Source organism: Talpa occidentalis, unplaced genomic scaffold (genome assembly GCF_014898055.3).
Source record: "Talpa occidentalis isolate TD23 unplaced genomic scaffold, MPIMG_talOcc4v2.1 talOcc4.2, whole genome shotgun sequence".
In the NCBI taxonomy this organism is placed as follows: Eukaryota; Metazoa; Chordata; class Mammalia; order Eulipotyphla; family Talpidae; genus Talpa; species Talpa occidentalis.
The window spans coordinates 107448015-107460591 of NW_023602073.1; the positions used below are offsets into that span (position 1 = coordinate 107448015).

General features: G+C 42.7%; 1 protein-coding gene across 3 annotated transcripts in view; it reads right to left on the reverse strand.

Annotated features, from left to right (window-relative positions):
• Window positions 1–12577, reverse strand: part of PREP (prolyl endopeptidase) — a 292365-nt gene that overhangs the window by 28751 nt on the left and 251037 nt on the right. For all 3 annotated transcript variants that reach the window (XM_054699063.1, XM_054699064.1, XM_037520159.2), the window contains 3 exons: window positions 10562–10753; window positions 8004–8201; window positions 2538–2641 (listed from right to left, as the gene is read on the reverse strand). In XM_054699063.1, the coding sequence (XP_054555038.1) occupies window positions 2538–2641; window positions 8004–8201; window positions 10562–10753 (494 nt within the window). The remainder of the gene's footprint in view (window positions 1–2537; window positions 2642–8003; window positions 8202–10561; window positions 10754–12577) is intronic.

Below are 12577 nucleotides of genomic sequence, written 5' to 3' on the forward strand. Positions count from 1 at the left end.
CCTGGTGGGTGTGACTGGCTGTGAGCACCACTAACTGTGTCAACCAAACACCTAAGCTGCACCATGGTATTTGCTTCAAAACAATAACATGCCTCATGGAATGAGAGAAAGACTGACAAATAGCCCAGGGGGAGTCTTTTTAAATCACATATGGAATAAATAGAAACACTAGGGTCAAGTGGAATCAAAAGTGGCATTACCCTATAGTACATAACTGAAAACAGAAATAGAAAATCTTTCTTCCAGAATGCTGTGATTTCTGTTACACACTGTCAGGATATTTTCCACCCATGCACAAATCCCTCTCTAGGGCCTGCTTTTACAATGGCAGGTCATCGTTGGCAACACTGCTGAGGATCTATTCAAAATGTGAGAACATCTGTCATGCCCACATTGCCTGTCAAAGCTCTGCTACACAACTTGAATCTACACCACTGCAGAATGGGTCGTAAGTGACACAATCCTGCGGTGGTGTGACATGGTAGTGCATTTCAAAGGCACCTTTGCATGATGAGAGAAATCAGCTTTAATAAGTCAGCGTGATATGTACAAGCAGATAACCAGCAGATAGAAGATCTTCCATTGGCATCATCCCAACACAGAGCTTCAGGCTACGGTGTGGAGCCAATGCCTATAGGCGCAGCTCCATTTTCTAACACACGGAAATGAGGAGCAGAGCATTAAGATCTGGAAACCAAAGTGCTTGCCAGTTACTCCCTCTTACCCTCAGAAGCCCCCCAGTGCAGAAGTACAAATAAAAGGTTATCACTCTTTGAGTAGCTCAACAACACAGAAGGTAACTTTGTGAAGTGGAGAGCCAGGCATGGAGTTCAGTGAGTTTGCCAGGGACACAGCAACCAGCATCACCCAAGCACATCTCCTCTCCAGTTTAATCTGGAAATTTCCAGCTGCTGCTAAGACTTCTATCCATACGAGCTCTTGCTCAGCTGTCTGGTTTTATCTTTTCATTTATAAGTGAAAACAGCTCATACTAAGCGGTAACTAGTTTGTGTATCACTTGTAGTACCCCTCCCTCCTCCAGACTCCAAAGGTAACTGTACACTTGGGCATGGATTGTCTATGGGAAAGTGGGAGAGACAGGACAAGGTTTGGAGCTTTTTTTTTTTTAAATACAGTGCTCAGACGCCTGCCTAGCAGAAATGAGGAGAAAACAGGGGGGGTCTAGACCAGCCAAGGCTGCACTCTTGACAACAGAAGAGGGGATGGTCCCTGGTGCGCTTCCAGGGCATCCTTGGCATGACAGACAGCACAGGCAGAAGGATGAACAACTCCCCACCCCCCTCTAGCCCTGAAAGCCCAGGGAAGGACCAGAAGTAGGCACTGAGAAGGTAAAATGTTAGAGCTGCCAAGGACACATTTTTTTATACATGGAGGAAAAGGAAAACAGCAAAGAAATGAATAGCCTAAAAATGCCTTTGAAAGTCAAATTTTAGGTCAGGATTAGAATGAACGAATGAACCATGGAAGCACAAGACACAGGCCCGCCCCCCACCAGGCATCTCTCCAGGCACTGGCTCACCTTGAAAATAAAACAAGCAGCAAGATGAGAGACAGGTTTGCCAACTCGATCTAGAACAGAGGTTAGGAAACTGCAGCCCTAGGCCCAATCCAGACCCTCCCTGTTTTTCATAGACAAAGGATTTCTTTATGATCTAAATTAATAGATCTACATCTAGCCTATCCTCTAGACTATTTCTAGACAGATGAAGGGTAACAGAGCAAGCTAAAATAATGCCCTCATTTTACAGACACATTCTTGAGAGCATCCAGTGCTCTTTGCTCCAAGTTTCCTTCACAAACAACACTGATTCCTAATCTGCCAACTGTAGTTCAGTCCGCCAGGTGGGAGGGCCCCAATAAACACTAGAGGTGCTTATCTGCTAGGTGACCTCTTATCTCAAAAGGACAGACAGACATTCTGCGTCATCAATCAATAAGTGCTTCTGTTTCTGGGAGACCTTTGGGGAGCAAAAAACCAAAACCAGAGACTCAACATGAAAGGATGGTGAACAGAGACTGAGCCCCTAGTGCCAGGACAGGCAATTGGTTCATTCACCCTAACATTTTATGGCATTCTCACTCTGCCAGGCAGAAATACATATGGACTTTAGATAGAAAAGCCTGATTCACAGCACTTGAGTAAATACTTTGTGTAGAACAAACCTATGTTGCTATGGATGACACCACAGGACCTGAGCAAGAACACAACCCACTTTCAGGCCCGCACATGGCATGCACCAGCTGTGCTGCTCTAACAGTCACTGTAGACAGAACCCCACACAAGGACTCTGGCTTTGTCAGGGGCAGCAGCTACAGGCGCAGAACCAGCAAGCTCCAGGTGGGCGGGCAGGGACTGTGCTTGGCCCAGGGCCAGAAAGACCAGGAGCTCTCAAAACATCTGTCATCTGGGTTACATGAAGGTTATGGGTTACCTTCATAGCTTCTGCTAAGCCGGGGTATGAGAGGCCCGGTCTGAAAGTCAGGGTTTCTACGTTGTCAAGTTCAGTGCTCCTTACCTGGACTGTCTGGTAATCGGAAGCATCAATTCCTTTCACAGTCACCTCTCGGAAGACTCTTGGCTCCAGTTCCTCTTTGGTAAGATCACAGTGATAAATGATACCTGGAAAGGGATGGAAGCTTTAGTTTAGTCCATAAGATTCATTAGCTATGCAAGGGGCACGACTCATGTGAATAGCAAGGAGGAGGCTCGGTCAGGGACCCAGGTGACACCACGGCTGTGTACACCGCACTGTGGGAAAAGCCCGTACAACAGGTGGGTGCTGGTGTGCTACAAAGTGTTCACTCTTCACCATCACATGTGGCCTCCCTTTTCACAGGTGGATGCTACGGATACATCTGAGGAGATTTTAATGCATTATGGAGTATGAGAGGAGGTTAAAAAACCTAATTGTGGAAACTCTTAATTCTGAGATTACAGGTCCTAATTCTGCGTAATAATACTGTATTGCATATTGCATAGATGCTCAGACAATAGATCTTAAAAGTTCTTGTCACACACATGGAAATAACCATACATGGTAACGGACAGTAACTAGACTTACTGTAATCATTTCACCAAATACACAATCATCAAATTGCTATAGTTATACACTTGAAACCATTATGTCAGATATCAACTGTACTTAGGAAAAAAAAGGGTGCAGGTCAAAGAGGCAGGGAAGTATCACATAGGGCTGTTTCACCTCAGAGGTGATTAACTGGCAAATTCAAGCAAATTGCCCAAAATCAAGAGCCAGTCAGGGGTGCTGTGGGGCTCCTGCTACCTGACACCATCCAGATGTGGTCACACAAGTGGACAGCCAGCGGGGATCAGAGGTGATCAAGTAGCCATTTTAGAATTGGTATAGATCTAGTGTATCAAGAATTCTCAAGACCTGGGAGTATAACTACAGAATTGGTACAGATATCTCCCACTTTTCAAAAGTTTGCTTTATGCCATTTTACTTTTATGAGAGAACTAGATTATTACCTATTTTTGCTAATTGAAAGAAACCAAAGAGAATTTTCACTTTTACTAAAAGAGAAAAAAAAAAAAGGCATCTGTTCTAGAGGCAGGTGCACCTGAGCAGGAAGAGCCTGGCCCAGGCCTGGCTGGGACGGCGTGGACCAGGCTGTGGATCTGTCCTGACTTCCTGCTGTGACTGTATGTTGCTCTATCTTAGATTTTAGGTGTTATTTGATACAATTGGGTGGTTATTTTTTGGGGTGTGAGAATGCTCAAAAATGTTTCCATGTAAAGTAACATGAAAGCACTTTTTGCCTTGTGCCATTTTGGTTGAAGTTTTACAGGAATGCTCGGCTTTTGGAGTGGGGAAACATGCAATCGCACACAACAAAAATTGATGAAGAATTACACCAAGAATTACAGTTATTTCACGAGTTAAAGTTCCATTTCCTGAATTTAATGCTACTCTCTTCTAACATTTAAGAACGAAGTCAGAAAAAAGATGGGACTGTTAGAAAGCAACGACACTGCTGTAGTTTGTGAAACAGAATGAGTCATCCACAGTGGCTGGTATGGAAACAGCCCTCCCACATAATACTTTAAACATACACTGTCAAGTGTATGAAAAATCAATTTAGTGATCCCAATACTTGTTGGAAAACCAGAAACCAAATGGTGTTCCCACAGGGCACATTCAAATTGAGTGATCGTGTATTAAAATGTGGCTTGCTTTCTTCCCAACTTCTCTGTAATGTGTTTCAACTGTGTAAGATAAAAAAAACAGTACTCTGCTCTCCCCTCCACCCCCTGGCAATGAGTAATATATGTGGGTTCATTATTAGCAGGACTGCCAATCCCTATTTAATCCTCACAACTCACAACTATTTTAAGGTACTACAATAGGGAATATGGTTAACGTTGATGCAGAGATGTGTAACATGACTGAAATACTGGCTATTCTATCCACAGGAAGGAGGCAGGCACAGTTAGCCCCACAGCCTTGCTATAATCTGAGATGAATGGAAGGAAGAAAAAGGGAATTAGGAGGATAAGTCCAGGAGAAACTGTGAAAGAATCATAGGGATCTAAATTTTTTTTTTATAGATTTATTCATTTATTGACACAAGCACTGTGTACAGTCAGAAGCGTGGAGGGTGAGAGAACCTTCACCAGAGCCAGAGCAGGGAACAGAACAGGCAGATGTATTGAAATACTCTGCTGAGAGGAGCAGCAGGCGCGGCAGGAGAGGTCTGTCGCACCATGTGAGACCCTCGCCAGCAGCCGGGGATCGAAAGGGCGCTGCAGAAGCTGCTGGCAGCTTCGCAGCGCTCAACAGCTGCGCCACCAGGGGAGGCCCGGGACCTAAAAATTTTGATGTGTAAAGAGACAGCAAAAGTACTCTGTAAAAGATGATCCATGTAGATATGGTTTTGTCTTTAGAGATTGATTCTAATGTTAATGAAGGAAAAAAAATGAAAAACTAAAATAAATCTCTTATAACATTTTTGTGCTCCTTGATCTTTACCCAAAGGAGTCAAAAACTCACTCATGTCTATATAAAATCCTGCATGTGGATTACACTGTCTGTATTCACGACTGCCTAAACTTGGGAGCAAAAAAGGTGAACTTTGGTAGATGAATGGATAAAGAAAGGTACATACATACATCCAGACAATACATTGTCTTTTCAGTACTGAAAGAAATACACTGTCAAGCCATGAAAAGACCATGGAGAAACTTTAATGCACATTACAAAGTGCAAGGAGCCAGTCTGAAGTCTGCTTACTGCCTAATTCTATTTGACATTGTAGAAAATCAAAACTATGCAGCTAGATCAGAGGATGCTAAGGGTTGGGGGAAAGGGGACAGATGAAAAGACACAGAAGGTTTTTAGGGAAGTGAATATATCCAGTAGATATCTATAATGGTGGATGCACATCATTCAATATAAACCCATAGGAAGTAGACTAAAAAAGGAATGCTAAGGTAAACTGTGGCCTTTGAGTGATTATAATGTGTCCATATAGTTTGACTGATTATAACAAATGGACCACTCTGGTGTGAGATATTAAAAATGGGGGGGCTATGCACGTGTGGGGGGAGGGGAGTGATATATGGGAAATGTCTGTATCTTCCCCTCAATTTTGCTGTGAACTTAAAACTGCTCTAAAAAAACAGGATCTTAAAAAATTTATTTTGCCTTTTCCAAAGAGTCTGGGAAAGGATTCTTGGATTTCTCATCCCTGTTTTCCCGAGCCACGCACCTAGGACTTCCTTACTGCACTATTACAACATGTAAGTCTATCTGGAGTTTAACCTTAGAAAACCATCTGTTGTTCTGTAAGTACAGAACTCACTGGCTCAACCACTAAGTGGTTTGAGCCACAGGGAATAAGTGCATCTTGCTCCAGATTGTCCCAGCTGTGTTTTTTCTCCCAAGTGTGACTCAAGACACAAAAGTCTTAAATAGCACAGGCTCAAGATGTGTCTTGTCTTTGTACCTCCACAGGAAGCAGGTCAGCTGATGTGCACCTGCCAGATGCAACATATGCCCAGAGCAGCTGGAGCTATAGCTTTTCTTGGCCCTGAAGCTTTACTTACAATTTAGTGTTGCTGTTGTTGACTGCCAGTGTGGACAGCTAAATCCCAGAGACCAGTGCAAGACAGTCTCTGAGTAGAAGTGGATGTGTATATATACATTCTGACAATTCTTGCTTCCAAGAGATCTAGGTTAATTATCTGATGGCCGTCATTACATTTGGACCAGAAGGCCTGAGTCTGGAAGCCCCATCCTCTGGCTTTAGATATCAAATTACACTAAGGAAGAGGAAAGGAAAAGATGGAGACAAAATGAATAAGAAAAGACAAAGATGAGCCAAGTGTTATAGTAACAAACTAGAGCTTGTTCAGAAGCTCACCGATTTCAGGACTAAGTACACACTTCTCTTTCCAAACTTTATAGCCAAAGTCACGGATTATATTTCATTGCTTGGCATAGAATTCACAGTTTCACACTAAGACAATAAGCCCTTTCTTCCCAGGTAATGAGGAGCTTGTTCCTGAAATAAATGGCCACATGGGGTCATTGAAGGAGGTTTACAGGCCTCTGGGGACTCTGGCTTTTATTAAAAGCAGGTGAGTCACCCCTACTCTGTTCTCATTGCCCTTTGTCCATTTAAACTATTTAAGCACTGAGGTTTTCCAAAGTAAAACTGTTGAAACTAGTGGAAGTGGAGAAAATAAACTGGAGCTCACAGCACACAGTGGGTTATGAATGGCTATTTGGCTGATTTTTCTTGGTTCCTGTCCACTGGCTGCTACTGTGCCCCAAGCCCTGGGGAAGGAGGTGCAAGGCACCCTGACATGGGGCTCTTGACCATCCGCTTCTGACCCCAGGCCTCAGGCATGGTTTCCACAAACTTGGGCCCTTCGTGTAGGCCCCTAGATCTCTGAAAGGCACGTGGGAAGTAAAGCTTTCTGGGTGCCAGGTCTACCATCAGGCCTACTTACAGACATCACTCTTTTGATTTGAATAACCCTGATAACAACCTGTCACAATGATAGATTCCTTAGATTGCTTGCTCTGTGACTTGCAGATGCAAAATAAGAGTGGATGGGGCATCCCAGGCAGGGGATGGAGTCAGTTCAGTGCCTGCCTACCTTGCCTCAATGTCTGCTCTATTTGCTAGGGACCAAACTATTGCAGTAAGATCAGCAGGACAAAAAGGTCTATGGAGGAGCTTGAACAATAAACAAGTGAAGTGCAAAAATGTTTTCCATCCAGATTGCTTTTAGGATAGGGTCTGCCCAGTCAGCTGCAAACTGCCAACTGAACCAGGCCCCTGGGACAAATCAGAGTATGTATATGGTTTCAGCTATCACAAAAACAGTGCAGTTGAGTGGAGAAGCAGGGAAAAACAAAGCAAAGCAAAATGAGCGTGACCAACTTAAAAGAAATTAAAAAGGGAACTATGTTTACTTTGGGGAAAATGAACCCATACCATGAAATGTAAAATCACTATTCATAAGGGTTTTTCACTAGAACCAACTAACAAGGTTTTACTATATGACATAAGGATATATTTTTCCAATTATACTTTAATTTAGTTTAACAACAGCAGAATGAATTGTTTGTTCTAGAAAAGTTTTTTAATGTCAGTTGTGACTACAGATTTTTATTTCACCCTTTTGGGTATATGCACCGTGTATGTCTCGGTTTACACAGACCAAAAATTGAATCTTAAAGCTATACTTGTTCATACTAATTTTGTAACCAACCTAAACAAGAGTTGCCTCTGTCCCCAGAACAGATGCGGAATATAAGATTAAAGAATACAGTTCTAGGTGTTAACATTTCCTTCTGTTTTAGCATACATCTTACCTATTTCATTCTCATTAAGTAATGTTGGCTGTAATAGGGCACATGTGACCTTCAATGACAAACCACTATTTCTACAAAAGAAACCCAAACATTTGCCTGATTTTGAAGTTGAACAATAATAGTGCAAAGACTCACCTGGAGATAAAAAGGATGTAAACTGATAGAAGATTTCGGTATCCTTCTTCTGACCGCTGTAGCCCACGACACTGCCAACATCGAGCGGGAAGGACTTGAGGAGAGCACCGGTGGCCAAATCATGTAGTTGCAGCGTGTTCTTCACGTCATGGAGGTAGCATAACACTAGAAAGTTAGACCTGACGCAGGCTACCCATTCTGTAAAAAGTAAGGAGAGGAAAAAAACCCATGAAGATTTGAAAAGTAGTGAAAAACTAATTATTTCACTAATACTGATTAGTGAAGTTCTTCAAGTGAGGATTAAAAAAAAGAAACCTCTTACATCTAAAGTCATTTGCTCAATCTTCCCAAAATAATTTTTTAAAAAGTGCCTCAGTTAAGCAATACAGCTCATACGGCCTTAATGATTTCAAGAAAGTATGGGGAAAGACGAAAGTAAATTACTTCTGTCAAAGAATAATCAATCTATGTTAACGATGAGTACATCAGAATTATAAAACAGAAGTGAGTAAGAAAAGGACAAGGTGATTTGTAGACTGCTGTTAATAAAAGCTCTGACTTCGTAGCTGTACTTTATGATTCATCTGTAGTTATTATTCTCAATAGAGCATTCTGTGCTAATGATATATAGCGAATTCAACTCTGTGCTTCTTTTTGAATTGATGAGTTCCACCGAATAGTGAAGGTTTCCCTTCTGCGGTCTAAAGAACTTATAATCTTTCAGAAGGAAGGTTATAAAAATATATCACCTCTCAACTCTGAGCGTTGATTTGCATTTCATTAGCTCGACAAGTGAGATCAGATGGTAAAACACTTTGACTTTTAAAAGGCAGAAATGACTTTTAAATGCCTTGGGAAATATTTACATCTCTGATGGCTCCCTATGTGAGTCCTTGCATAACGTGCCTGGGACCTCGAAGACACCCAGGACACCCTACATGAAGATTTGGACCCAAGTCTCTTTTGGATCCAAGAAATATAAGCTCAATTCAGGGGCATGTAGGGAGGACTCACTAGCTATTACCACTCTCAGGGGGTGCGAGGGAGTGCGGGCTAGTCCTGCCTCAGTTTGGAGAGAAACCATCAGGCTACCAAGTCCCTGAGAATCAGATTCCTCGCACAGAGACATTAAAGGAAATGGCCAAAAACCTGTTCCATGACTTGTGGGTCTCTCACTCAAACACAAATGAGGATCAGGATGAATGGAAGATTTTGAGTGAACAGGTAAAGAGATTTCCTTGGAAAGAGCCTGTCATCCTGTAAAATCCACCAGCCTGAGCACAGGTGTCTACTCCAAACCCAAGAAGCTCAGGGGACAGTGAATGAACACCTACAAGTCAGGAGAAGGGCTGCCTAGGACTTCAGGGGAAGAGCCCAGGATGCACTGCTGTACCAAGGCTGCAGATGTGGGTTTTGCAGGAAAAAAAGAGACATGCGGTCTTGGGTCCCGTCCAAAACATTGCCTACAAGGGCAGAGAAGTTGGGTAAGCAGTGCAGGTGTCCAGGGGCTGAGGAGAATCTCAAGTAAATACTCAGAGTGGTACTTTCTCCAGGCTCGGGGGCGTGCAGAAACAAGGGTAGGCAGCAGTGCCACTAGGAACAGTCCCTGAGAGTGAGCTGGAATCAGCCGTCCCCGCCCACTCATCATGGGCAAGACCAGGTGAATGTGCCAGGGGAGAAAGAGGCCCTACATGTTCCGGATGTGAACTTGGGAGTTGTCTGCCCCTGGCACCTGTACTTTAATTCACTTAAACATACACATAAGGACTGCTTCAGCTGAGACAGGGCCACTTTGCAAGTCTTGAAAGGAATTATTTTCCTAATTATATATCTTATGTGTTTTATGCCCTTTCAGCCCATCAGCAGAAGTTCACGTCCAACAAGGAAACTTTTTGTTGAAGGTACTAAAATCTTCTTTCATGTAAGAACTGCAGCAACATCAGTGAGTCTTAGTCTAATTAAATCCAGCTTTCAGACAATAAATGATTTGTAAAATAGAATGCCATTTTTGGAAACGCTCAGAGAAAATGAAGAAAAGGGAGTATAAAGGTTCTCTGAAGCACAACAGAGATGGAAGGAAGTGAGGTTCTTAAGAGGTCAATGTAGCTCACTGCACACAGGAGCAATGGCAGTGGATTTCAATTAACTCTGACAATAGTCTATTCTCTTTGCTAATAAGGACTGCGAATTCATTCTAAAATCTACAACAAGTATAATGCAAACAGTCAAAGGTTATTCAAAAGCTAAAAGCTAAGAATCCTGCACCTAAATGGTTTAAAAAGTAAATCTAATAATTTTTATGACAAAAACAACTGATTAAAAAAAGAAAATTCAGTAAATACCTCTGAAAGTCTAGGTACACCTTCATGATTTTTTATGAGGACATTGATCTCCTCCTAAGTCATGAAGAGGCCATGACGGCACAACAGTCAGTTGGGCTGTTCCATCACTTCATTCTCCATGACTAGGGGCTGGATTCCCAGTGAGTGACAGATGTATCAACAGGTGCCTTTCTCACCAGACACAGAAGCTTGGCTTTCAAGCCCACGCAGTCTTACCTAAAACATCCTTCTCATGCTCGGGAACAAGCACTTTCCACTTGCTCTCTGCAGGCTCTGTGAAGTCGATGTTGATCAGGCGGTAGTTGGGCGAGTGGCGATTTGTCTTGAACGTGAACACTGTCCCCTCGTTGGTCACGTAGTCGTACTCTCCCTCAAAGTTGTCTATCAGTTTTACCCACTTCAGGATACCTGGTGAGAGAGCAAGCACCCCGTCACCTCTCGGTGTTTAAGGTGGTGTGGTGTGTGTGTGTAGGGAGGGGAGTCGGCCTTTTCTGTCTATACAACACAAAACAACATGGTATTTGCAAGGTCTAAGGCAAGAAAGCAAGCAAGGACAAGTGTGGGTGAATTTTAAGGTTTTTAAGACATGGGAAGGAACTGTTTTTCTGGAAATACCTGGAAAAACAGGAGCATGAAGGGACCTTTCCTCTCAACCCCACACTACCTTGCAAGTCCTCTTCTACCTGAGCGGTTGACCACCTCTCTCTACACCCTGATGGTCATCACATTCCAAGTCTCCCGCATGCCTTCCTGGTCTGTGGGAATGACCTTCACTTGAAAAAACTTTACTCCTGGCCACAACTTGGAAATGAGTACCTGCAGACATTTGGAAGGTGAGAAGAGGCTGCATTACAACAAAGACTGAGGCAGCCTGAAATGTCGGCGTTCTGTGGCCCAGAAGTGAGGTCTATAGCCTTGGCTTCCTGTCTGGTCACCCCACAGTACAGTGGCCATCACAAAGTCTTTATGTTCTAAATTGGTCCATGCTGGCAGCTTTCTTAGAAACACCCCCATTACACTTTAATAAAATCCAAATTCCTTTTCATGGCTGCGAGGGTCCTACATGTCACAGTTCTTTCTCAGTTATCCAGCCTCAGCTTGCCCCAACATTCACTCGTCCCGCCCTCCAGCGACACCAGCTGGTGGCAGGTTCCTACAGACACACTTCAGGGCCCTGTCACAGGCTGTCTCCTCTGCCTGGCCCATTCTCAATCTAACTGGCTCACCACATCTAGTCAGCACCCAGCTTCACAGTCCGCCTTTCATTTATTATTCACCTTTTTAAATGCATTCCTTAATACTCAGCACCTAAACAGCATAGCAGGTACTTCACAGGTACAAAATAAAACTGTTATTCAATGCAAGGAAGACGTTTTCCAGTCCGTTACCCCTAAGAACTAGTGTGAAATGGTCATCACTAAAAAAATCCTCACAGTCTCCCATCATCCTTGAAATGACTCACTGAACACCACTTTTAATATATATATAAGAAAGCAAAAACCAACAGAAGACACGTGCTTCACAATGTATCAGATATAGATGTTCAGAGAACATTCTCAAAGCTTTATAAACAAACAAGTTCTAAACCACTGAAAGGCAATAAGTGGGCCTCCCCTGGTGGCGTAGCGGTTGAGCGCTGGGTTGCGAGGCTGCCCACAGCCTCTGCAGCGCCAGATTGATCCCCGGCCACCGGCGAGGGTCCCACAAAAATAAATAAAAAAATTAAAAAATAAAGGAAACAAACTTTAGAATAAAAAAAAAAGAAAGGCAATCAGTGCCAGATTTAAGCCACTTTCCAATGATCGCTCACTTAATTTCACAGTGAAATTGCTGCATTCATTTGGATAGTTCATTTGTATTCCTCGAATCTTGTCAGGCAATTTCACATTCATTATCTCATTCATCTCTATAGCATAATTTGTTCCTGAATTATTACATAATTTGCTGTTGAATTAAATTTATCAGCAAAAATATAATCCCCTGGGAGAAAGTGTTTTTCTGGTCAAACATAACTAGATTAAAACTCCAGCTCCACCACTCTCTAGTTGTGTGACCTTGAATAATCTCCTGATCCCCTGCTTAGCCTCATTTTCTCAATTGTAAACTAGGAATAGGTAAATGTGAAAATTATTTTAAAGTGACTACTAATATACTACAAAAACTTTTAAAATAAAAAACTGGAATAAAAATTGTTATTAAGTTAAAAAAATGGGGTAGAGGGAACCACGTTTA